Raw genomic sequence first — 26,751 nt, forward strand, 5'->3', positions numbered from 1 at the left:
TACACTGCCGGAAATATGAAGTTGCATGATTATTCGAATGCTAACTAGGTAGGCAGTGTGGAGGATCTCAAGAGCACTTCTGAGCGCTGATTCTCTTTGGATTCTGCTCAAGATCCTGGATGAGCAGGAAGCAGAAGACGGTTGCTTTGAGCACCGCTGAGACTGAATACATAGCTACGATGTGAACTCGTGTGAAGCTGCCTGGTTGCGGAAGCTCTTCAGTAAGCTGTTTGTACACATGATGGATACCACCGTGATCTGTTGTGTCAACTAGAGGGGGATTTGATTATTGAGGAATCCTGTATTCTATAATTTCTCTAGCATATAGATATCAGAGACTACCTTATCTGGGATATGGTATGTTGATGAGTGAGGAGGCTCCATCGCACTGAGATTGATGTACAGGTCGCAAACATTTTGTCTAAGCCCCGGGGAAAGGTCAAATTTGTGACTTTCGCAAACGACTTGGAGTCGTTGAGAGACCCTCTTATGAGGGTCCTGCATGTTGCATGCATTGAGCTTTGGGAGCTCCGGGTGGCTTGGGGTACTTACTGGAGCAACATGCGACCATAGGGCAACTCACCCTCCCTTAATGGTGCGCTGTGTACAGGGTGAATGGCTTAATCTTCCCCAGTGATACCCCGTGGCGACTTAGGGACAGGATGAGTAGTTCTCCTGTCGAGGCATCCTACCCATGCAGTTTGGGACTCATGGGAAGTACCTCTCATCTAGCCAATGAGCAGGGAAATGGGGTTAGGGACCATAGTAGTACTATTGATGGATGCATCGTTGTATCTACCGTACTCCCTATGCTAGGATAACCTCCATTGATTTGGGATCAGTATGAGTGGTTTGAGACACTCTCTTGTGATATTGATCTGGGATCAATAAAACTGTTTTCGGGTCAGTAGAGAATGGTAAGAGACATTCTTGATTAATTCTTATTCTTCATGGTTCTGCAGAGCAGAGCTCAACAGAACAAACAAAGCAAAGTAGAGCAGTGCAGGGCACTGATGGCAGAGATAGTACAGTCGGACATATGGATCAGTCGATGGAGTTCTCCCTAGTTGAGAGGGAGTGTTAAAATTGGAAACTAGGGCCAAACTCCATGTGGGTCATCTTATTTATGGCAGCTGATATTTTTCTTGGATCCCTCTCATCGAGAGGTGTAGGATTGATCTAAAGATCATCCGATTCCGATAAGTATTCATGGAGTTATGAATTTATTTGTATTATAAGACAATTCGTCAAGGTCAGCCAATAGCCAAATAAACCCCACATGTGCTTGACTTTTTAGTATAAAAGGAGATGACTTGAGAGTCATTTCACTCACACACTTCTATCTTGATTTTCTCTCCACTTGTCTTGGGTTTTAGTGGAAGAGAAATCTAGGAGTGGAAGCCCTAGACGTTGGAGGATAAGAGGCGGCCCTAGCCGCAATCAAGAAGAAATATGTTGCCCTAATCTAGAGGATGCAGTCAAGTGAGAAGCCCTAACGCTACAAGGAGGACATCCCTAGTATCTATGCAGTCAAGTAAGAAGCCCTTACGCTACAAGGACAACCCTAGTATCTACGTACTCTAGAAGATAGCGAGTTTGTGGACAACCCTAATATCTAATCACTGTTTTGGGTGCGGACTTTAGAGAAGAAGAGCCGCAGCTATTAGCCACATTGCAGGAGGCAAGAAGGATGGCTTGAGCACTGTTTTGTGACACGTTGGAGCAGTCCTACCTTGCTAATCAAGCCGTAGACTAAAGGTGAGTTTTGTGCATGTTTTTGAGGTGCATATCTCTGTGTATAGGGCCGCAGTAAGGGACTACTACAACAACTGTTGGGAGGTGAAAGTTAGATGGCCGAGAGGCCTAGAAAGGCCCTCCTAACCAGGGTGTAATCATCTCTAATGGACGACATAAGGAGACAGTGGAGGGCTGTGATAGGAGCAACTGTTGTAGGTGACAGCGGATCTATTAAGGGTTAGTTTAGGGCTGTTTCTAGGCACGGTTAAGAGCAGGAAAGGCAAGCAGCCAGGCCGAGGAGAATAGGAGCAATACGTTGTTGTTTGTGGACTGATAGCTGGGTGTGTAAGGGCTGCCAGATGCCCTAACCAGTCACCATATAAGCAACAATGAAGGCAACATTGGAACAACAATGTTGTGGACAACAATGCTTGTAAATGGGACAGCTAGGAGCTTGGTGGAGCCAAGATGCATGGGACAACAAGGTGACATAGTGCTGCTATGATGCATGGGACATCAAGGTGACATAGTGCTGCTATGATGCATGGGACAACAAGGTGACATAGTGCTGCTAAGATGCATGGGACAACAACAAGGTATGTTAAGACATATGGGACAACAACAAAGTATGGCAAGGCAAAGCGAGACAACAACTGTGACATTGCAGCAAGCATGGTGCAACATGGCAAGCATGGAGTAACATGGCAAGCATGGACAACATGGATAGTAGTGGTAAGCATGGTGCTGCTAGCACATGAGACATGTTGTATGAGCAGTGCAACAGTATGATGTGTACAACATGGTCATGAGGTCCAGCATTATGATGATGGGTGCAGCATGGTGCAACACGGTGAGGTGCAACATGATGACGAGATGCAACACAATGATAGGTGAAGGAGTCACCTTGGAGAATCAGTTGAAGCAGCATGTCTTCAACTGATCTCATGTATCATCTTCTTAGAGATGATCTATGCTCTTATCTAGATAAGTCAAAGTGTTGAATTTTGTTGTAAATGTACTATCTCTCTCTCTCTCTCTCTCTGCTGAACTGTTGAAGAACATATAAGAAGAATTGATCAAGGGTTTCCCCACATTGGGGTTTGTCCCTGGCTAGCGCTACATCTTGTGCTCTCTTGTCTTGGCTTGTCTTCTGCGATTTATGTTTATGTTCTATTTGTGGTTTACTTTAATGCTGATGTGATTGCTAATCTGGAAAAGATATTGAGCTAATTGTGAAAATTGAAATAAATTGCTCTAAGCATATAACACACCTAAAATTAACACATCCTCTACCAATTTATTGTTAAGAGTTGGAGAGAGCGAGACAAGACAAGCGAAGTGGCGGAAAAGGCTTAAAGTCTTTCTCATACTTTGTTTTGATCCTACGATATGAATTTATAATACATCAATTGACCTTCTAGATCTGGATCTCACTGACAACTCATCGTTGAATCATGACAACACCTCATCAAGATAAGAATTCAACTCAAGACAATTGTATTCTCGAACTTTGTGATTGTCTATGTACTCACAGTCTAAAATCCCCCCCTCCCCCAATCACAAGTCTGAATAATTGTACAACACCTGTACCAATAACTTTTGTGATTGTCTATGTACTCACAGTCTAACATCCCCCCACTCTCCCCCAATCACAAGTCTGAATAATTGTACAACACCTGTACCAATAACTTTTGTCATCTTCAATTTGAAACAACTGAACTGAGCTTTGTTAATTTTTGGGCTAGATAGTTCTCTGATGTAGATAATTGTTTTTTTTTTTAACTTTTCAACATTTACACATTACATTGACCCCATAATTTCATATCATCATTAGCAATTATGTAGAGAGAACAATAACATCAACAATGCAGCAAAACAATAAGGAACAATAGAGACACTCGGATTTAGGTCAGAGACTAGGGAAAAACCCCACAAGGGGGAAAACCCGACCAAATTCTTCTTCTTAGATATTCATCAAATGTTCAGCTAAGATACAATGTACAAATATCATGAGACATAAATCACATTAAGCCACCTAGGGCTAATCTTGGATCATATAGGATTCTCATGAGATGGTAGTTGTCTAGACAATCAATGAGGCATTCACACTGCCTCTAGATCTCTGTAAGTAACATAGATCTCTCTCTTCAAGAAGAGCACAAGTAACATAACCATACATCAAACTGTCATGAGCCATGTATCACTGTCATAGGGTCATTGCCACATAATACTATCATATAGCATACTGCCATACATCACCAATGATGTACATCAGTGTCATAAAGTACGACCACACATATTTATAATAGAAGCATTGCCACACAAATTAGTCATCAATGCCATTAGAACAATTACCGTTTTCATCAAGAGTGTTGTAGACATATTGTGATCACTGTCATCAAAATTATTGTTGTCATCAAGATTACTGTAGACATATCGTTATTGTTGAAGGTCACTCTGCCATATATTATTATCAGAACCCTATTGTCATGAGGATTTCCATAAGTATCACTTGCTAGCATATATAACTGCCATAGGTCACTTTCATGGGACTCACTATCATATAGATCACTGCCATCATGCTATCATTCTCCACTGTCATAGGCACACATGTCATAGTAACAAAAGTCAGTGAACAAGGGGTATTGTCACAACTGAACAAGGATCACAGTCATACATAACTGTCTCAAATACGTTGCCATATATATCAAACATATGTATGAGTAGCATTGCCTAGACATCGCTCTTAAAGATCACATATACCATTGCTCTAAAGTATGTCATTGAATGAACAATCCTCATCATAAATGCGAGTCACAGAAATACATTGAGAGTCATAGAGAAATAAATACGAGCCACAAAGAAATGAATATGAGCCATAGAGAAATAAATATGAGCTACAAAGAGGAAGTGTGAACCATAGAGATGAGATACGAGCCATAGAGATAAGTGTGAGCCTCAAGATGAACATTTGAACCACATAGATAAATATGCAAGCCTTAGAGAATGCGAGCAATAAATAGATGTGAGCCATTGAAACAATGCGAGCCACAGATAGATGTGAGCCACTAAAACAATGTGAGCCACAGATAGATGTGAGCCATTGAGAATACAATATGAGCCACAAAGAATATTCGTTGCCCAAATGCCTTAGGTAGTGCGAGCTCATTCTTCACTAAGAAATTTAAATCAAGAGTGTCGTGTATTGAACAATTGACAAGTCTCTTATTTATATAATCTTGAGGTGCAACGACTAGCTCTTTCTAGGACATTCCTCAATCAAGCCGACTTGATCTTTTCATTATTTAGCCCACTATATTAATAAAAATTCTTTTAAATATATATTTACCAAATTTATTTGATGATGGCTTGCCCAAGTAAAGTTGTCACATTAAAGAGGAGTGCTAAGAACACATTAATAATAATATTTTCCTTTAAGCAATATAAATACTTTTTGGGTTAAGATGGGATTTCCTTGGGGTCGTTGGGTTTCTCTAGGGGAAATTCATCCCATAGCTGCTCCAAATTTCAACAAGCTTCTATGAAGATGTGCCTTAAAAACCACTAATATATGGATGTCTGGAAGTGAACTGTGCTATGTCTAAACATTCCCAATGATTTTTGTTGATTAGATGAGTTTCTATGCTGGAATTCCCATATGCAAATTGAATGTTGATTGATAAGACTTCGGAACTTGATGCCTGATATCTGATATTCCCCCTTGTCAGGTGCAAGGTGAGAAGTTTTTCAATAATCTATTATGGAAAGGATCCAAGCTAGGGCTTTGAATTCTTTAGGTGGTGGTTTTGTTGGTTGACCACTGACCATCTTCCATGGAAATTGATGGTTCATGGTTTGCCACTGACCCACTTGCTTTGAATGATGTGGTGGTTTCTAGATGACCACTAACAAATTTGACTTGAACAATGTTGTGATTTTTGGATAACCACTAACCTTAAGGTGTGGAGAGTACCATCCTTTTTTGTAATAATTGGTTGAAAACTTTTTGCTTTGCTTTGTTATTTCTTCAGGCAGCTTTGTCTTTACCTCTGTCTTGACCAGACTATAGGACTTATGTAGCTTCTTTACTTCTTGATTCCATCTCCAAGGATTTATCTATCCATAATGGATTGTTTTCATAGCTTTCTTCTGCTTTCGACATCTTTTTGATAGGTGATTTGTCTTCCCACAATGAAGACAAGGATGGAGATCAAAACATTAACTCTCCATATGACCATTTCTTTTACAATGCTGACACCTTTTAACAAAATTTTGAACATCTTCAAGGAATAATGCATTCACAAACTGAATTGATTTAGAGTAATCTAGAAAATGCAGGTTATCATAGTTGGTATATCCCAATCCATGCCATTTTTTTTGAATGATCTCTTCCCAATGTCTGACAACCATCTTGGAAACCTCTTGATGTTGTTCTTTTGCATCTTCAAATTCACTGTTGTTGTTGTTGTTACTGTCATTCTGTCCTGGTGACTCATCTGCAATCATTAGATCTTTTGTATCACAAGAAGCATCGATCATTTGCATTATTTCGTTTGTGTTACATGTTGCGTCACACTTTTGAATAAGATCTTTTGTACAACATGTTGCATCACTTGGCTCTATTAGCTCCTTTGTGCCACAACTTGAATCAACTATCTAGATGAATTCATTTGTATAACAATATGCATTAGCCTTTTGTATTACAAATTGCATCGATCATCATTTTATATGTCACATCAATCTGACCTTGCTTTTCTTATGGTTTATGGTCGGGAAGATTGTCCTGATTACGCTCTAAGGTCATTGAGATTGATTGAGAAACCAATATGGCTGGGGAGTTTGGTTTTGAGGCTTGGAGTGATCCCTTAGGTCATTGTGTTTGAGTGAGAGACCAATGGGTTTGGTCGGGAAGATTGATTTTGAGTACTCTCTTGGGTCATTGTGTTTGACTGAGAAACAATTTCATATGGTTGGAGAGTTTGGCCTCATGAATGATATTGATTGATCCTATGGTCAGTTGGGTTCTAACATTGATGCCATTGGTTTTGGCTTGTGGGATGAGCTTGATGCTATCAACCTTTCCTTATTATGAAATTTGTACATCTGTTGAAGTCAATGAAAAATACCTCCCTGGCTAAGAGGGAGTGTTGAGAAATCGTAGTTGTGGTTGGTATTTTCATCATCAAAGTCAAAAGAGAAATTATTGATTTTTCTGCTGCCCTAGTCGGCCCCACTTCATGAAGGGGTTTGTCTCAAGGTCAAAACCCACTTGATTGGTCTACTATATATTGGCATTCGTTGGACATCATTTGGGCATCACATCAACTCATTCATTCGACCTATCTAGCAAGGAGATCTGCTCACATGTGTGAAGAAGAAGAAGAATTCTCTCAGCATTGACCAGCTAGTTTGACTTCTGTTGACCAGCGTTGACTTGGCTTGATTCTCTGTTGTTTGACCAAGTTGCTGACTATGGATTGGAGGTCGAATATTCTTTGTATCTTTGACTGTTCATTGACTGCATTTCTGCTTCTGTTTCTGGGTGTTGACTGAGGTTTGACCGAACTTTCTCTGTGGAATTGCAGGACTGAATTTTGGCCTTTGACCAGCAGCTACAGGTTGAAATTTGGCCCCGTGACCAAACTTTGACCAGTGAGCAGATTGTTGAGTTTTCTCTCTCTTTTGAATGATTTCGACTTCACATTTATTGTAGTCAAAGGTCGACATTTCAACTGGAAAATTAGATGTACAAATTGGATGAATTGACCAATTTTTCATAAGGAAAGATTTCTGGGTTTTCCCCCTTGTGGAGTTTTGTCCCAAGAAAATTTGGTGTCTCTTGTATCATTGTTTCATTGTGATCTCTACTGCACTACTGAATTTTATGGTTGAAATTTTCTAACTGCTTTATGATTTGATTTGTATCATTGGAAGTAGTTATCAGGTTGAAAATTGTTCCAGTCTATCTTGTTACTAGAAAATCAACAACAACATTTATGCACACACAGAAAATGGATGCCAGATGAGTGGAGGAATGGATGTTCAATTGATGACGACCAGTCTGTTTGAGACTGACAGGAAAATTGGATGCTTCAGTCATCAAGAAGAACATGCTTGTTTCTAACATGAGTTCCACCTTCCCAACATGGATGCTAGACTATAATGTCTCTAAAATAGAAGAGATATCATGAGAATGATTATGGGACATAAGAGTATAACATCCTTAGTGGTATATGAAAAGTGGTTCACTCTAGTGTTGCAGGAACACCCCCCCCCCCCCAACCCCAACCCCAAGGATTTGGAGGCATAACCGCGTCCCGTACAGATCCGCCACCGATCCTTGGACTGAACCACGGATCTGAAAATCGGATCCGTGGTTCCGCCTTTTTGTGGTGATTCTTGGAAATTTGGATCCGTGGGGGGCCCGATCCGCGGATCTAGAAAGGATCGGGTGCGGATCTGTGGAGGTTTGGGTGTGTATCCACCGCGGATCGTGAGCAGATCCAAGAGAAGGTGGATGGTTCCACGAGGCTTTTTTTGGTTTTTTTGGGAAATTTCGAATTGTTATGTGAGGAACTACACTTTCCAAATACTCCAAGGTGCCCCTTGATGCTTCCTAATGGTAATGTTAAATTTTTAAAGTAAACCATCCTTTTACTTAGATTTTTAACATTACCATGAAATGACTCAGGATGTTTGCGAGTGGTTCCAACCTCATCAAACTTCATATGGAGAAAATAGAATTTCATATCCCATTCAAAATTTAGCAGACTTAACAGTTTTCAGGATTAATGGGATTGTGGCGTTTCATTGGATTATATCATGTATGAGGGCATGTGATTGGCATTTAATCAAGAGCACCAAGCCCTATATGTACCCCAGTGTTGGTGTTGTTGATTGTTGAACTCTTTTGGCATGGCCTTAGCAATTATGTACCCTTCACTCAAGTCAAAATCATTGATCAGGCATGTTAAGCTTTCTCTACCATATTATAAGGCTTGTATTAAGCTGTTTGATCAAAATTAGGCAATGTTGACTAATATCCCTATAGAATTGACGTAGAGGCAAAGGCTAGACGAGAGAAGAGGAATCTAGATTCTAGATGGTTGATGCTGGGATAATTAATCATTGATGTACAATGGATGCCATATCTATCTTGATTTATGTAAAAATATGCATGTTTTCATGTCTTCTACAACTAATTTGGTATTTTGGATGTTTTTTAATATAAATGCAAAAAAATTTATATATATATATTAGACGCTTCCAAGACGCTTTGCTTCCTAGATTTTTGGGAAATGACACTTCCGTGCCCACGCTTCCAAAAAAAGTCCCCGCTTCGTGCAATATTGGTTCACTCAGCGGACGCCTACACTCTCTCAATCAAGCGTGGTTATTACCTGTATGGAAGAATTACTAAAACTATTTTTATTGGATCAATATCCTCCCGTGTTTGTAAATGTTTCTCCTTAAGCCCAGAAAGCCCGAAAAATTAGTTGCATCAAAATTCCAAAGCTACTCAATCCTTTACCTTTGCTTTGAGCTGAACATTCCAGTGTCATCAAAACGTTTAATGCTGCAAATGTATTCTTCGCATATTTGTATATTTTTTTCACTGTATACATTTTGCTCATTGTGCATGGGGAAGGCACTTGCCCAAGTATGTAATCCAGTCTTTGAATTTATCTGAGACCTCAAAGTTGAGGTATTGTTACTTGCCACACTTTAGCTGCATTCCTAGTGGAAGAGGCACTGCTAGTATCATGTGTGCTTGTAACGGTGCTGATATAATAGAGCTACCAGAATACCAGTTCCTGCAACATTTATAGAAAAGCATCAGCCGCACAACATTGTAGAAAGGCGACTATGCTTAGTCTATATAAAATTTAAAATGCTTCTAATGCTTAAAATTCACCAGCCACTTTCCCCAAGATCCCCAGAATTTGTTGAGATCGCTAAAAAACCTTAATGGAGACGACTTACAATTAGATTTTATTTGTTTGAAATAAAGTGTGGAAAAATAAAGATAAATCAACAGAAACAATTTCCATGAATAAGTTGTGTTGTTTAACTCTTTAAGAGGTCATTTATTAGTCTACTCTTGTGTCATTTAGTAGCCAATATCTTCAAGGTTCTTGTTTGATTATATTGCTTTTGTTGAAAAGGTCAATTCAGCAGACAAAATTTTTGAACTTCTACATGTGGGAAATAGTCGTCGTAAAACTGAAAGCACAGAAGTAAACGCAACATCTTCACGGTGAGCTGCTTTAAGTTTGAACTTTACTTTTTAGCAGTCAAGACCTTGATAATTTTCTTAGTACTAAAGTTATGAAATTATCCTTCGGCAATATGTGTGCATGTGTAATTTCAAGCCATAGAATAGTTTAAAAATCTCATTTAAGTTGGTATTTTTATTCTCAAGGATTGCTAATGTTTTCTTTTTCCTTGGTGTTTGAATATCAGTTCCCATGCTGTTTTAGAGATCACTGTCAAAAGACAGCAAAAAAATCAATATCGATCTCAGGTTTTGCGTGGGAAGCTTGCCTTGGTTGATCTTGCGGGCAGGTGAATTTTAGCTTGAGCTTAAATAGTTCGATATATATGTTAAGTATCTCTGGATTGCATAGGTTAGGGAAGACTATATATTGTATTTAGGTGGAAAGCATGCACCTTATATCATGGTAAAAAGGTGTAATTATAAATGTAAGACCATGAGTTGGTTAGATGATATGACAACTGACTCTCTCTTCCAGCATACGTGAGCAGAGCCAAATTAAAAGCCAATGCATCCATCTTAGCACCTATCTATATAAAATCTCTATCGTTTTTATACATGCTCATTTTAGCTGCTATTTGTGCTATTTGATGACTCTCTAAGGCAAAAATCAATTGAATTATTGTTAAAAGTTGCTCTATACCTCTTCCAAAAGAATGTGATCTCTGTAGGCTGTTACTGTATAGTGCACCAGATTTCCTTTTCATTTTGTTTGACCATCCATACGTCTATAAACATTACCCTTTTCTAGTTAGGAGGCCCAACCAAAAGGCTTGCATATTCTAGAGACTCTAGAGACTTTTTCTAAAGATCTAGAGCAACATAGCTCCAAAACGAATGTTTGGTTGTTTCTTTTTTCTGACAAATTGTGCAGTCCATTACTTAACTCCCACTGATGAAGTCTGGCCTTGACGGCTATGCTTTGATTGATTACCAACCATCTGTGATCCAATAACTTGGATGTATTTCTTGTTGTCCACATGCATTGGTGTCTTTTAATTTACTTGTCTTTAAATCCCGAATCCGAATCTTTTGTTGAACCTTTCCGCTACTGGTGGCTTACCTTTTACACTTAAGTATTTGCATGTGTTGTTCCAGTATCATAACAGAAGACAAACCTGCTATAACTTTATCTGTAGTTGTTCAAGATACATGCTCACATGAGTGGCATCTAATTGCATCTTATAAATAATGTACTATCCCAAATAATTTTGCAAATAAATGCAACTTTATTTGTAGGTGCAAGGTGCTAATCGCTGAGTGATTTACATCTCTCCAAGCCAGCCAAAAACTCTCCCTGCCCCCCAGGTCACCCCACGTCTTAAAACCTCCTCTGGGGATTCTTTTCCTTGTATGATTGGGAAAACATCTTGTCCTTGAATTGAGGGGATGCTCCGTATTGATCTGGTAGCTAAATCCATTTTTTAGGCCCTCAAAATTCCACTATAGTTCTTTGGAGACAATTCTGAATATGGAAGGTATCGATACCCTTATATCAGAGTTGCGGGGGAGCGCCCCCCGGCTCCCGAAGCGCGTCCCGCGGTGGGAGCGGGTCGGGAGCGCGCTCTCGATAAAAAAATTTGCGCTCCCTGCCATTTTCGGGAGTGTTGTAGGGAGCGATCGCTCCGTCGCTCCCGGAGCGAAATTTTAAGCCCGGGAGCGATCGCTCCCGAGCATTAAAAAATCGCTCCGGGAGCGTTTCGGGCGGCGCCGGGAGCGATCCGGCGGAAAAAAATTCCGCGGACCCGAAAAAAAAATTAATTTTTTTTTTTTTTTGTTTTTAAAAGCCCAATGGGCCTAAAAAAATTCATTATCACTTCATTGAGTTGAGTTTCTTGGAGAGATAGGAGCAAGCCTGCAAAGAGGTAAGTAACTTAGTAATTTAGTTAGTTTAATTTAGTTAATTTAGTTTAAAAATCATGAATTTAAATTAAATTAATTAATCCCAATAAATTAAATTAATTTGCAGATTCAAAACCCTACAAACATCAAACACCATGGATCTGGCTATATTTCTTAGCATTTTCCTCTTCTTGGTCCCTTTTATGGTTATTATGGTGCTGGAGAGTAGGAAACGGAGGGGCCAAACTGAAGAGGGGGATGAAGAAGCTGGAGAAAGTCGAATTGATGAAAACCCCGGTGAGGAGCTGGAGGAGGGTGAACATGACCCTCAAAAAACTAAACAAGACCAAACCCCATTGTGGAAATATGTTAATAGGCTGAAACAGGGAGAGGGGGTGGAACCACTAAATTTCATTGCCCCCATTGCAACAATGATTACACAGGTTCATACACCCGTGCTAGAAGACACCTCTGCGGGAAAAGGCCATGGGATGGAGACAAACAAATAGGAATCAAAACTTGTCCAGTGGTGTCAGCAACGGATAGAGCCAAATACATAAGGGAAGAGGAGGAAGCCCAATACAAATCAAAAAAATCAAGGGGTTTCTTTGAACCAAGCTCACAATCACAAAGAACTCCTTCAGCATCCTCCTAAGGCAATGGATATGGAGGCACAGGGTCATCAGGTTTAAGGCGTAGAACCATATCAGATTTCCTTGATGAGGGGTGTAGGAATGATGTGGATTCTAAGGTTTACAGGTTTCTCTATGCATGTGGGATACCATTCAATGTTCTTCGCTCACCTTATTGGCACGAAATGGTTTCTGCCATAAATGATGCCCCTAAAGGATACAAGAGCCCTGGGTATGACAAGGCAAGAACCGTTGGCCTTGATCATGAAAAAGCAAAATATCACATTCTTTGAATAGAATGACAAGTTCTTGGACTGACCATGGGGTGTCCATTGTATCTGATGGATGGACAAATGTAAAAGGCAAGCCATTGATAAGTGTTCTTGTTGTGACTGTTAGTGGTCCCATCTTTCTAACTACACATGATTACTCAGACAAGTTCAGGACCGCCATCAACATTGCAGAAGCATTACTTGAAACAATTGACCGTATTGGGCCATACAATGTCATCCAAGTCATCACTGATAATGCTCCTAATTGTAAGGCAACAGGAGCAATTATTGAGGATAAATACCCCAACATATTTTGGTCTGCATGTTTGGTTCACACATTGAACCTTCTGATGCATGATGTTGTCAAAAACAAAAATGCACAATACCAATGGATTGGTGATTTGTACAAGAAAGGCAAACAAATGATAAAATTTATTACAAATCATAGCAATACCCATGGCCTTTTCCGCAGTCACTCGAGATTGGAGTTGTTGAAGATTGCGAAGACCAGATTTGGTAGCTATTACCTCACCTTCAGGCGCCTTTTGAAGGTAAGAGAGTCATTGGCTAGCATGGTATCAAGTCCACATTGGCAGGTATTAAAGGAAAGGGCTACAAATGTAGCTGACAGGCGAGGTTTTGAACTGGTGGAGGAGGCCGCTCTTGATGGTTAGTTTTGGACAAGTGTGAGGCAAGTATTGGATTTCACCAAGCCCATTTATCACATGATTCGGTTTGCAGATACAGACAAACCAGTGATTGGCGAGGTGTATGAGCAGATGGATACCATGTTGGGGGAAATAAAAGATATTGTTCATAACAGAGATCCTGACTTGTACAATCTGATTCACGATTGTGTGTGTGAACGGTGGAATAGACTTAATCTTCCACTACATTGCTTGGCGTATATCCTTACGCCAAAATACTACTCTACATCTTGGTTGGGCCAACCTGCACCAGGGGGTGGGATTAGGACCAAACCCCATTTAGATGCAGAGGTAACTAGAGGATATTTGGAAGCATTAGAAAAGTTGGTACCTGACAGGGAGGAATGTGCAGTTGTGCGCCTTGAAATAGGCAAATACTTCAGTGGCACTGGTTTGTATGGTAACTTCCATGCAATGGACGACAGAGATAGATTTGATACTCTCACATGGTGGGAAACATATGGCGGCCAGGGACTTTTGCCAAAATTGGCAAAAAAAGTTCTTTCACAGGTTGTAAATACTTCTTCTGCAGAGAGGTGTTGGAGCACCTACAGCTACATACATAATGTGAAAAGAAACAGACTCAATGAAAACCGAGCAGAAAGCTTGGTTTATGTGCACTACAACTTGAGGTTGTTGAGTCATTACTGTGATCGGGCTTATGAGGATCCCACATATAAATTTGGGACAATCACCCAGAGGATGACAATTTAGAGCATGGCATTGTACATCTTGAAGAACTGGAAGAGGAACTTGTAAGGGATGAAGATGAAGCAGCTGCAGCAGCCATGCCACCTCCACCTCCACCATCCAGTAGCAGTGCTCGAGGTCCGAGTCTTGTTCCTTTGCTGTCGCCACCTCCATCTACACCCTCACGTGGAGGTTCTAGTTCTGGTCTTCAGTCTGTGCGGGAGATTCTAGAAGACCACCACGACTTGCTTATACTCCTGGAGACTCTCGTGGCAAGGGCCACATGTAGATTTACAGTTTACTTGTCTTTTTTAGTTTCTATTAGACTTTAGTTTTCATAACTGTTGAGTTTTGAGTCCTTGACTCTTGACTCTTGACTCTTTCATATCATAATGATATTTTTTGTAAACAATATATCACTGTGACAATGAAAATTTGAAGTTTGAAGTTGGCCTTGGAAATTATAACTCATTGGTAATGATTGTGAATTATGAATATGATGCTTCGTGAAAGACTAAAGTTGTTTCATTTCATTTCATTATTCATGTTTCATTTTATAAATTTATAACATTTCATATCATGTTAACAGTTAGAAGTTAGGACTTAGAAATATCTAAGATATTACTTCTTGTAATGGTTAAACTTAGCTTACAAGTACAACTTTGGTGATCAATGATGATAAATGTTATTGAATTTTCAATTTTGAAAGCTTGAAGTTGAAACTTTAAGATTGAATTTGATGAATCATGATTCACAAGACTCAATATGTTGCAGTTGTAATATGTATTTTACTAACTTGTGGACATGGTTGATGAACTTGATGACGATTATAATTTCTAGATGATTGATGTGATATGGTTCAATGATCAATCTATGTTTTTTTATGTTTTTTATGTCTAATTCATCATTCTACATGTTTTTGTTGACATATATGTATCAAAAATTAAAAAATATAAAAAATATATATATATATTTTTAAAAATTCGCTCCCGGATTCGCTCCCAAACCGGGAGCTTCTGAAAATGGTCGCTCCTGCTCCCGCTCCCAAGCAACATTGCCTTATATTAATAGGATTTCTAACAATCTGAGGGCACCAGCATCTCTAACACAACTGACCCTATTCAATATCTAATAAAAATTGCCATTGAGCTTTTCCACTGAGAGCTCTTACCTTCCATGTCGCTGGCAAAACTACTCCCTTGGTGCAAATATCTCAGTCGAAATCCTTGAAAAGTGTATAGGTTTCTTAATCAACTAAAGGCAATCCCAATTCCCCCATTGCTCCCCCCATAAGAATGTCGAGAATTGTCTCCATTTTTTTTTATCCTGGCATAGAGTGGAGGCAAGAAGAATATGATACATGCTTAAGTTTAGACTGCTAAACCGAAATGATGAGTTTTTTTCTAGAAGATCATGACTTTCCTACAACTTTCCTCTAAAAATTGCCACTGAGAGCTCTTACCTTCCATGTCGCTGGCAAAACTAGTCCCTTGGTGTGAATATCTCAGTCGAAGTCCTTGGAAAGTGTATAGGTTTCTTAATCAACTAAAGGCAATCCCATTTCCCCCATTGCTCCCCCCATAAGAATGTCGAGAATTGTCTCCATTTTTTATTATCCTGGCATAGAGTGGAGGCAAGAAGAATATGATACATGCTTAAGTTTAGACTGCTGAACCAAAATGATGAGTTTTTTTCTAGAAGATCATCACTTTCCTACAACTTTCCTTTAAATCTCTCCAGGACCCAGTCTTGTTAATCTGCCAGTGAAACCTCAATACCAAAGGAATGCTTAGATACTTAATGATCTACCCTGGAACCTCTCAGAAGCCAATCTGGATAGTCTTCCTACCCAGTGATAATAGAGTTCACTTTTACTTCTCCAGCTATAGCCCTGATGCGTGTGAAAAGCTCTGGAGGTACTGTAGAGTTCCTTAAACAGACTATTGTTGTAATTCTGGAGTGAGCGCCGAGTCATGCAAATGCACATCAAGCAATTGAGTACTTCTTGACAATGTAATGCCTATAATATATTCTTAAATCCAAGCTGCTTCTAGAAGATGGCTGATGGAATTTGCTGCAATCACATATAAGGGTGAAGAGGGCATCCCTGACAGTGAGATATTTACAAAGGTATAGCATGTGAAGGCATGATATTCATAGAACTCTGGCAGATGCATTAGACAAGTGAGCCCCTACCACTCAATAGAATATCAAAAATGAAGCTCCTTTCCATTCTTGAGAAACGATATTTTCTGCCCTCTTTCTTTTGCCCAATTAATATATTTCCAGGCAATAATCAAGCTGTTGAAAATATTCTTCCTCTGATAAACCCTGTTTTATCTGGTCAAACAACTGTAATTCTATTTGCCAAAACTTTAGCCAGCATGTGATCTCTCTTCATTCCTTTTGGTATGCTTTATCAGCAATCACTTATAAGCTATGTTGCACGAGTTTCTGGAGTGTGGGAACCTTGGGAACTTGGGTACGGGTATCGGGAATGGCTAGAGGTTTCCCCAAAATTTACTGGAAACGGCTAATTGGGAGCGGTAATATTATATAATAAAAAAATAAAAATAAAAAAATAAAAAATAATTTTTTAATTATATAATTTATATAATAATCAAAATTAATATTGAATCAAAATATTCAAATATTAAAATCAATTTAAATATATAAATAATAAATATATAATCTCTCTTATATATAAATATATTCTTTGGGTGTCTCTCTCCCTGAGTCTCTCCCTTTTATATATATAAAATATTAAAATGTTAAGTTCATTATGACACATGACGAGTCTTTGAAACAATCTGGCTTAAAAATACAAAGGAACAATTTTACATATGTTTTTCTAGTTATTCTTAAGAGAAAAAGTAAAGAAACTCTAATGTTTAAGCATTGACTGCCACATACAATATGCACACACAATCTTCTGCCATATATATACATAAACAACAAAAGAAATACTCATCAGCATGACATCCCAGATATCGCCCTTACATCGAGGTGCCACACACTTCCTTAACCCATCAAGAGATTGCTCCAGTTTCTCAATTAAGGATATCAGTGTTAAGGATGTCTTTGGCCTTTCTTCCTGCGAAGGTTTCAACTTAGGCTCATGTTTTGTGGGTAGTTCAACATATTTCTCTACAGGCTTTGTATTCCCCAACCCCAGGGAACGCCGGAACTCCAAAAAAAAAAGTCTTCAAAGCTCCCGGAACTTTCCCAAGCTCCCATTGCAGCTCCTGCTGAAAAGGGAACGTTCCCATACAGTTCCAAAGCTTCCGGGAGCGCGGGAACCATTGGAACGGGTTTCCCAACTCTTGGGAGCAGTTCCTGTGTAACAGAGCATATAAGGGTAGTGGTTCTCCAATTCTCTGCTTGATCTCTTTTGGCTTCTTTTGGTATAAGCTTGATTAACCCTTTAATTACTTGCTCCCCCAGCCTATAAGCCGCCATAGCATAATGGCATATTTTCATATGATCCTTTCTTTTGAGTTTGATAAAACTCATAATGTAGGCCAGAGCTTCTTCCTTTAATACTTATGAGTTATAACCATGCAACGCTAGTCACTAGAGACACTGACTCGTTGAATGCTTGGTTATTTTGACCATGTAATCTTTGTTGATTTATCTATAGCTACTTTGACACAATAATTTGTCAATGTTCTATATTCTGAAGCTTTTACAAAATATGCATTACACAGTGAAAGAGCTTCAGAGACGAATAATGCTGGACAAAAGCTCAGAGATGGAGCAAATATCAATCGTTCTCTACTTGCTTTAGCAAACTGCATTAATGCTTTGGGCAAGCAGCAAAAGAAGGGTCTTGCATATGTACCCTACCGTAATAGGTACTCATCTGCTTTTATATAAAATTTTAGATGCAAGGGACCTCCAAGTCAGTATTGAATCTAATAGACAGATTAATTGCAGCAAGCTTACAAGAATTTTAAAGGATGGACTCAGTGGTAACTCTCGTACTGTTATGATTGCTACTGTATCACCTGCGGATGATCAGTATCACCATACTATCAACACACTGAAGTATGCTGACAGGGCCAAAGAGATTAAGACCCATATACAGGTAAGTGATTGCAAGGCTATTCATGATGTGGAATACTGTAATAAATTTCTATGTTGTTTTCAATATAAAGACTTTACAGCAATGCATATACTAGGAGAGATAGATGTAATGTTTGAGACTCATGGTGCAGAAAAACATTGGTACTGTAGATAGTCATGTTGCAGATTATCAGCGCATGATTGACAATCTTCAGGTATGGCAATTGAGAAAGAAATTAGAGCTAAAGTCTGTAGCATTTATATTGCAACAAGGAATTTGGTGCTTACTATTGCTTATTACATAAGATGGATAATGCAGGTTGAGGTGTGCCAACTAAGGAAGGAATTAGCGGACAAGGAATCTCAATTGAGTGTCAAACCTGCTGAAAAAGCAGTTGACGATGAGCACTCCTGGTTGGATGTATTGAGCCGTGACACGAATGAGAATGTTGAAGAACGAATAAATCTACAGAAAGCTTTGTTTGAACTTGAGGACATTAACTTACATAACCGTATTGAGCTGCAACAGTTGGACGATCTTATTGCCAAACAGCAGGTTATTACCTCATGGATAGCTTTTTTGTTTTGGATGGTAAATTTAATGTATTTACTATGAATGCAGATGTAATTTTATTCACTTTAGTTCCCTGAGTTTTAAACGTCTTCATGCTAATTTCTTGTTTTCTTGAATGACATTGCAAAACATTATTTGTGGATGTAGGCTATTGAAAAGGAAGGAACAATTGTACAGGCCTTAAGGGCAAGGAGGCAGGTTATTCTTGACAACATTCGGGATAATGATGAAGCAGGAGCTAACTATTGCAAGGTACATGATATTCAGTATTATTGCTTGATGGGCGTTGGAAAACAAAATTGAAGCTGATTATTCACATACATTCAGATAACCCATTTTGCATCTTTAACTGTCAATACAGGAAATAGAGATAAATGAAGCACACCGCAGTGAGCTTCAACAGACGATTGATGAAGCAATTCATAACAATGGAAACAAAACATACTTGCGTATTCTTAGCCAGTACCGGCTACTTGTAAGAAGCACTCTTTATTCCGTCATCTCCCCTATTTTTTTTATTTACCTATCTGAATGATGCCTTTTAGACTTCAAAATGACCATTTTTAAACAAAATGCAGGGAATGACAAATGCAGAACTTCAATTCCAAATAGCAGTACGTGACCAAATAATTCAGAACCAAAGAGAGGCCCAAAGTAATTTATGGGTGTTGCTTGTAAGTTCAGGTTTAAATCATAAACAGATATTGGAGCTTGCTACCAAACAAGGTATAACAATAGAGGACTGGATTATGCCTCCTGGAAGTCCAGTTCTAAGGAAACAGTCTCCAGTTCCAATTTCTGCAAGATACCCACAAATTTTACCTCTACCACGAAATCCTACATACGAAAGTTACGAAAAGTCTGATGTGACACCTCCAAGAAATAATCCCTGTGATTTCAGAAGACTAGAAAGTTCCAACAACCAACGGAGTACCCAGATCAACAGCAGTCCTTTTGGAGGAATGGATTACAAACCTATTGAATATAGGAGGCCTGACGGGGGAAATATGAATCAGCCCGATGTCACATTTTCTAGAACTTCCGAAGGTTCTCCTGCAGAAGTTGGTAATGGCATTTGCACAATGAGGCAGGAGCATCACAGCTCTTTCCAGATAGTGTCTCATCTACATTCCCCCTCGGCGTTATTGGGAACTAGAACTGGAAATTTCACGAGACAGGGAAACCAACATTGGTCTGCAGGAACTCACCTTCAACATTGTTGTTCTTGTGATACAACATGTGTAGATCCCTTGCCCAGTGACAGTGAAACTCAAGGTTTAAACTATCGCTGGAATGAAGCTTATGGACAGCCAGGGTACAAATACAATTCTCCCTCAACAAGTCAACCATTCACAGAGTATGAGAGGCTGCAAAAGGTAATGTAATTCTTGTTTCTTGTTAGGTCTGTTGTTTGCAGAAAGTGCTTTGGAGTAGCTGGAGTCAAATTTTGGCATTCATTTTGTACAGGAAATGTGGCATGTAAAGACTCAACCGCCAAATCTTCAAGTTAATACAGATAAAGGAAAAGCATTTGCAAATTATATTAGTAATATTAATGGGGCTCACAAATCAAAGGTTGGAAAAGTTTTGTTTCCGACATCTCCAGATCGAGGTGAAACATACTTCATTCCAAATGAGAACTCGAATGGTATATCCCCATTAATAAATTCTCATCATATAATTTACAATAGTCATAGCACTTATTACCAAAACTACCCAGTTTTCTCTCAGTTGCAATCTATCCCCTCAGAGCAACAGGCAAGGAAAAGCAATACCATTGATCCTGTGTGTGGATTGCCTACCTCCTGGTCTGATCATGGGTTCGTGTATCCTTCAAGTCGGCCACAACAGTTATGGCCAGGACAAAATAATGTTTGGCAGCAATGAAGTTATATGTGACAAATGTTTGTGCCATGAATTATACTTGGAGAGCTCACTTGGTTTCCAAATATAGGCCTGTGATGGGGTGCACGTTTGACATGTATCAGGGAATCGTTTTCTTTTTCTTTTTCCCGTGTGTGTGGGCACCGGGCTCATTTTTTGGCTTGTAGTTTACGGGCACACTGTAATGAACTCTGGTCACAGTTGTACAGTTGGTTGGTATTAAAGTTGTGGAACCACCAGTAACATGCAAAATGAACGCCATTTTCGAAGTTTTAGTGTAACGTTGTAATGACCAAAGGAGATTTGGGTCAGCACAAACATAATGACATTGGTGACTTCGAAAACAATAAATCTCAGTCGCCAGTTTATAGATTAAAGCTCCTATACATATTCAGTAGCCAACAGACACCGGTTCCATTCAGTGAAATTGCTATGATCTTGTACTGCGGAGAAGCATTCCGATGTTTTGGAGGAAATGCTTAGTTTATGGTACAAGTGTAAAGGTGGAAGTTTGGATTTACATTGCAGGTTGCGGCTTTTCTTTGAAAGAGGAGATGCCACATAATGCCCTAGCTGCTAATTCAACAACATAGGATTAAGGCCTGTATACATTGTTTTGAATGTAGTAAGGGATCCCAATAGTTTTGAGTGCAGTATGGGATCCCAATTAGTGTATTTGTTGTACAATTTGCTAGAGGCCTTCCAAGTAAATTTGTGTTGGGATTCCTTTTTTGTTTTCGTTTTGGTTGTGAAGCTCTGGATTTTAATGCAATGCCTTGACTATAAGAATAAAAGGGTTCATTAAGTGTATGATGCATACGTGCTGCTCCAACTGAGAATAGAAGAGTAGATCAGTGCAATTAGTACTAAATTGAAATATAACTGTTGATGGTCATCGGTGGGATTAGTACCATTTAAATTTCAATGATCAAATTTTAAATTTGAACGGTCATATCAAATTTTGAGAGTTGTTTTTTGTTAATTGAAAACAGAAGACTGCAGTTTCCGTACGCTTCCACATGCCCGGAGATTTTTCATAATCCTATAAATAAATGGCAAAAATGGAAAGTCCCTCCGTTTTAATTTTTGTACCTTCAATTTATAATATATCTTAGATATCTGATAAGTGTAAAATGCCCCAATTCGAATTAAGAGAGTTTGACTTTTTTTCAGAGCGAAAAAAGCTAAATTATATTATATAAGATATATAATGGACAAAAAGTACATCATGTGTGCTTGAGATAGCTGGACCATTCTGTACAGAATTCCGAAATAGGATGGAGAAACATAGTATTCCACAAATGGACACTTAGCCTATCCGAATAGTCAGTCAGTTAGCATGCAGAGTGAAGATATCACAGCGTCAAAATGGTATATAGAATCCTATGACAAACAGCTATAACCATATGTGTCATTTTAGCCACCAGCAGGTATCAGTGGCGAAAAACATAAACACAAAATTTAGAAGACTGGAAAGATACAAAACAGAATGGACATACCTGGGATTCAGCAATGAAAATTGAAGTTAAGAACCAGGGAGGGAAAATTCCTGGATGAAGAAAATTTCCCCGTCCGATATTACCTCCATGTTCCATATACCTGGTATAGATAGAAGACCTTTCTTGGATAAAGAGTCAGCTTGCTGGTTCTGAGATCTGTAGATGTGTTGTATAGAGTATCCCTCCATCCTCCTCCAAAGATACATGATTCTGTCCATCCAGCGGATAAGATGTGGCTTGTTGATATGGTTCTTCCCCAATACATAATCAACAATGATTTTGGAGTCTCCGCAAATCAGAAGGGAATGAATGTTTAGGAAATGGCAGATGGAAAGCAGCCCGCCAGTGCCATCGCCTCAGCTTTGCAATTGGTACCCCTTCCCCATTCCAGGAAATCAGATATTGTAAGTTTTCCTCCATAATGATATGAACCCCACAACTGCAGGAACCATTTTGAGCAGCTCCGTCAAAATATGCTCTTGGGAGCACATTTTGATCCTGTGTATGTTCTGATTGATTTGACATTTTATGCTTGGATGATTTAGCAGGTAAAGAGTTATAGAGGGATACAATACTGTCAAAAACACCCATGAAAGGCTCCTTTCTGTCCTTGAATATAATATGATTTCTCCATCTCCATATAAGCCAGAGGACAAGAATAACAATAGGCCGCCAGGATTCTTTCTGAAAGCTCCACCAGAGAAAGGCCTCTTTTATAGAGGCATGAGCAACATGAGGGAAACCAAAATAGTCAGCCAGGGCTCGCCAAAGTTGCAGAGATTTATGACATTGAAAGAACATGTGATAGTTGCTTTCCTCTGCTGATTTGCACGCTAAACAATACCCAGGTCCAAACCAACTTCTCTTCTGCAAATTATCCCATGACAGGTTTCTGTTATGGAAGACCAACCATGAGAAGTATATGGTTTTGGAAGGACATCCAGATTTCCAAAAAGTAACTGGAAAGATTGGGTTAGATGGAGCACCCTTTAAACTAATCATGTTCAAGTAAATATCCTTTACACATACAGGCACCATGCCTTTTGTGCCCTTCCAAATGAGGACGTCATCTTCCAATGAACGACAAAAACCACAGTTCCTCAACACATATTTGATCTTCTCCCACTGCCGGGCCAAATCCCTGACATCCCCATATTCTTAGCATTCTTCCAAAGAGGGAAAGGGCCCTGCCATGCTGCAATAAGCTTGTTCCAGGTAAAGTAACCTTTTCTATGAAAGAAATTTAGAAGCATCTCAGACAAAATGATATCTTCCCCTCCGCTCAAGAATGGATCAATCCCAATGAGGATCCTTTTACCAGTTTGGAGACTCCATACCAAATTTTTTAAGAAATAAGCTTCGACCTTATGGAAACTCATCCATATTGTCGATCCATAAGTGGATCCAATCCTTCCCAATCTGAACCAATAATTAATATCTTTGTTGGCCATATATTTTATTTTAATGGCCCCAAAAATACCTCTCCAAAGAGACTTGCAAATAAGAGCCTTTCCAAAAGTCCTCAGGTCCAGAATGCCCCATCCACCTAGCTTCTTTGGCAAGGTGATATTTGAAAGTCTAGATAGGTGATATTTTCTTTGCTCCGATTGACCACCCCAAATAAAGTTTGTAGTTAATTTGTTCATCATAAGGATGATGCTGGCAGGAAGAAAGAATAAGTGAGCCCAGTACACAGCTAATTGAGACAAAACCGATTGAGCTAATACAACTCTGCCTGCCAAAGATAGGCATTTGAATTCCCACCCTGAAATTCTTTTATAATACTTGTCTAGGATCCATTGCTAGTCCGATTTAGAATATCCATTAGCTTTTAGTTGGAATCCTAAGTATTTCATTCCCTCCTTGATGGACCGTGCCTCTATCCCAAAAAGAGAAGATAGCCATTCGATAAGTTCCAGATTAACATCATTATGATAGAAAGATGATTTGGATTCATTTATTTGCAAACTTGTGGCTTTTTGAAACCTTTGCAAGATGTCATGCAGATTTATCCAGGAAAGTTTGCATAGCATGCCAAAAATAAGGATGTCATCTACAAATAAATTATGGGATATAAAATTATTTCTGCAAATCTTCAATGGACGGCACCTGTCTTCCCCAACTGCCTTATTAATATGGAGACTTAGAGAGTTCATAGCCAAGATGAATAGTAAAGGGGATAGGGAACAACCTTGGCGCAGACCTCTGGCAGCTAGGAAATAAGAGGAAGGAAGTCCATTTATAATGATTGCATAATTAACTTGCTCCACGCAGGCCATGATCCAGTTTATCATATTAGAATTCAAACCAATTTTTGCAAGTAGGCATCTCATGAAACCCCAGTCTAGACAATCATATGCCTTTCGAAGATCAACTGCTTCACTTTTTTTAGTATGCATGGTGTACAAACTTTCCTGTGTATTCCCAACAACATCCAATATATTCCCTTTTTTTAGAAAAACACCAATCAATTAAATCATATATAATTAGCAAAAGAATCATATGCTCCAATTTAATTGGAAGCACTTGTATTTCTTAGCTTTGTATATTAATATTATAATTTATCAATTATAATATTTAAAATGTTATTTTAACGAGGCATTGGAATACTTTCGATTTATAATATATCATAGATATTTAATAAGTGTAAAATATCCTAATTCAACTTAAAAGACTTTTTATAACCTAAGCTAATGAACAAAACACAAATTAGTTAAACCATATATAATTAACAAAACATAAACCAACTGCCGTACAGACATATAATTAACAAAACATAAACCCAATTGCCACACAAACGTAAATCATTTTAAATAGATACGATAAAAGGAATAATATGCTCCAATTTAATTAAGGACTTAAATTTTTTTAGTTTGGTATTTTAATATTATAATTTACTAGTTATAATATTTAAAATGTTATTAAATTATAATATTTAAAATGTTATTTATAGATTATATGGATTATTTATACAATTTTAATTATAGAATTTGTATTTATAGTTAATATTTTATTTTAAAAAATATTTATCAATATTGTATTAGTGAAAGTTTAAAATATAAAAGTGAGTGGATTTGACAAGTTTACTATTTTCCAATAAAAATTAGGATTTAAAAATAACTTTGATGAAATTGTGTAATGTAAATTTCAAGTCATTCTTACAAAAGGGGAGTGTTATTCAAGTTTCATCTTCATTGAAAAGCTTATTCATAGGAACTAAGATTTTTCATTGTGGAAATATGATGGCATGATTTCAAAATCAAGAATGATAAATTTGGTAATCCACTAGGAAGGATTTTATGTTATATTTTTTTTCTCAACATGATAATGTTGGTTGTTATGTTTTTAATAATTTAAAGCATATTATTGAAATTAGGGTATATTGAGAAAAATGGTCCTCAAATTTTGAAGGTTATCTAAGATCAATGTTGGATGGAATGTGCATTCATGGAGTCTTTAATTACATTTAACTTTTAATCATCTAATTGGATTACGTAGATATACTATATAATAACAATTTTAAAATCCAATTATTCTTGTTACAATTTGTTTGCATTCATGACATCTAGTGACTTGTGTACTTTGAAAACTATAGAAAACAATGGAGGATCTTAAAATCTTCATATTTTCATGTGTTGTATTGTTAGTGTTAGTACATGCATACCCAAATTTGTGTGTTCCATCTTCTAGTGATTTGGTGCATGTTTATGAAAGTAGGTCAACAATGAGTTTTGACAACACTGTTAAGTGAATTTTCAAATTGCTATTCATAGTAATTGCGAGTCATAAAGGCTTTGAAGTTAACTTTCAAGGCAATTTCATTAATGGAAACTATAAATATAGGAAAAGCTTGCATTTCCTAATTATATAGTATAGTGATAACCTCGTGATTACAAATTCAAATCAACATTGTGAAAATTTGCAACTTTTGCCAACATTATTGAAAGACAAACATTAAACATGATGGCATTCTCAATCTTATTTTCGATGATGTTTATACATAATATTTATGACCCTAAATGTTGTGTCACATCTCAACTTCATAGTGAGCCAACATGTATTAATGAAACTAAGACAACTTGACAAAATATAACTACCTAATCAAGCAAATTTCAAGTTTCAAGTCATGGTGCTCCTAAAAATATGAGGCTATTTTAATTTTTTAGGGGATTTGTTTATAAGAATTTGTTCATTTAGGTCCAAAATAAGTTGAAAGTTTTATTGTCCAACTAGGATCTTAGAGTTTCACTACCCACCTAGGATTTTATAGTGACATGGATTGAAAATTAAGTCAATTTTGTAAGTATTCAACAATATTTTACAATACAATTGAAAGGCAACTTACAATTTATATTTATGGCATTCCAATCTCATCTTTGTCATTGCCTTAGTCATTGGTGGGTGAGATCACTATTCAAAGTTTAATTTTCCAACTTAAATTCTTGCAAAATTAATGATTAATGAAACATAGGCAAATTTGTATGTTATTTCCCCATGAGGATACATTGATATGATTTCCAAATATTGTAAATGCTCCAAAAAATTAACAAGATTTATGAACACCATTAAAATAA

The 26,751-nt window shown here is 38.0% G+C and overlaps 1 protein-coding gene across 4 annotated transcripts in view; it reads left to right on the forward strand.

The window, feature by feature from the left end:
* Nucleotides 1–21,416, forward strand: part of LOC149262021 (P-loop containing nucleoside triphosphate hydrolases superfamily protein) — a 76,280-nt gene extending 54,864 nt beyond the window's left edge. For all 4 annotated transcript variants that reach the window (XM_089423247.1, XM_089423242.1, XM_089423229.1 and 1 more), the window contains exons 10-19: nt 9,903–9,994; nt 10,201–10,302; nt 17,863–18,009; nt 18,092–18,242; nt 18,373–18,435; nt 18,540–18,776; nt 18,942–19,046; nt 19,156–19,269; nt 19,373–20,170; nt 20,262–21,416. In XM_089423247.1, the coding sequence (XP_089279373.1) occupies nt 9,903–9,994; nt 10,201–10,302; nt 17,863–18,009; nt 18,092–18,242; nt 18,373–18,435; nt 18,540–18,776; nt 18,942–19,046; nt 19,156–19,269; nt 19,373–20,170; nt 20,262–20,681 (2,229 nt within the window). In that variant the 3' untranslated portion in view covers nt 20,682–21,416. The remainder of the gene's footprint in view (nt 1–9,902; nt 9,995–10,200; nt 10,303–17,862; nt 18,010–18,091; nt 18,243–18,372; nt 18,436–18,539; nt 18,777–18,941; nt 19,047–19,155; nt 19,270–19,372; nt 20,171–20,261) is intronic.
* Nucleotides 21,417–26,751: the final 5,335 nt, after the last annotated feature.

Source organism: Pinus tabuliformis, chromosome 6 (assembly GCF_031772625.1).
Source record: "Pinus tabuliformis cultivar Carrire ecotype Pingquan chromosome 6, CPIR1, whole genome shotgun sequence".
Lineage (NCBI taxonomy): Eukaryota > Viridiplantae > Streptophyta > Pinopsida > Pinales > Pinaceae > Pinus > Pinus tabuliformis.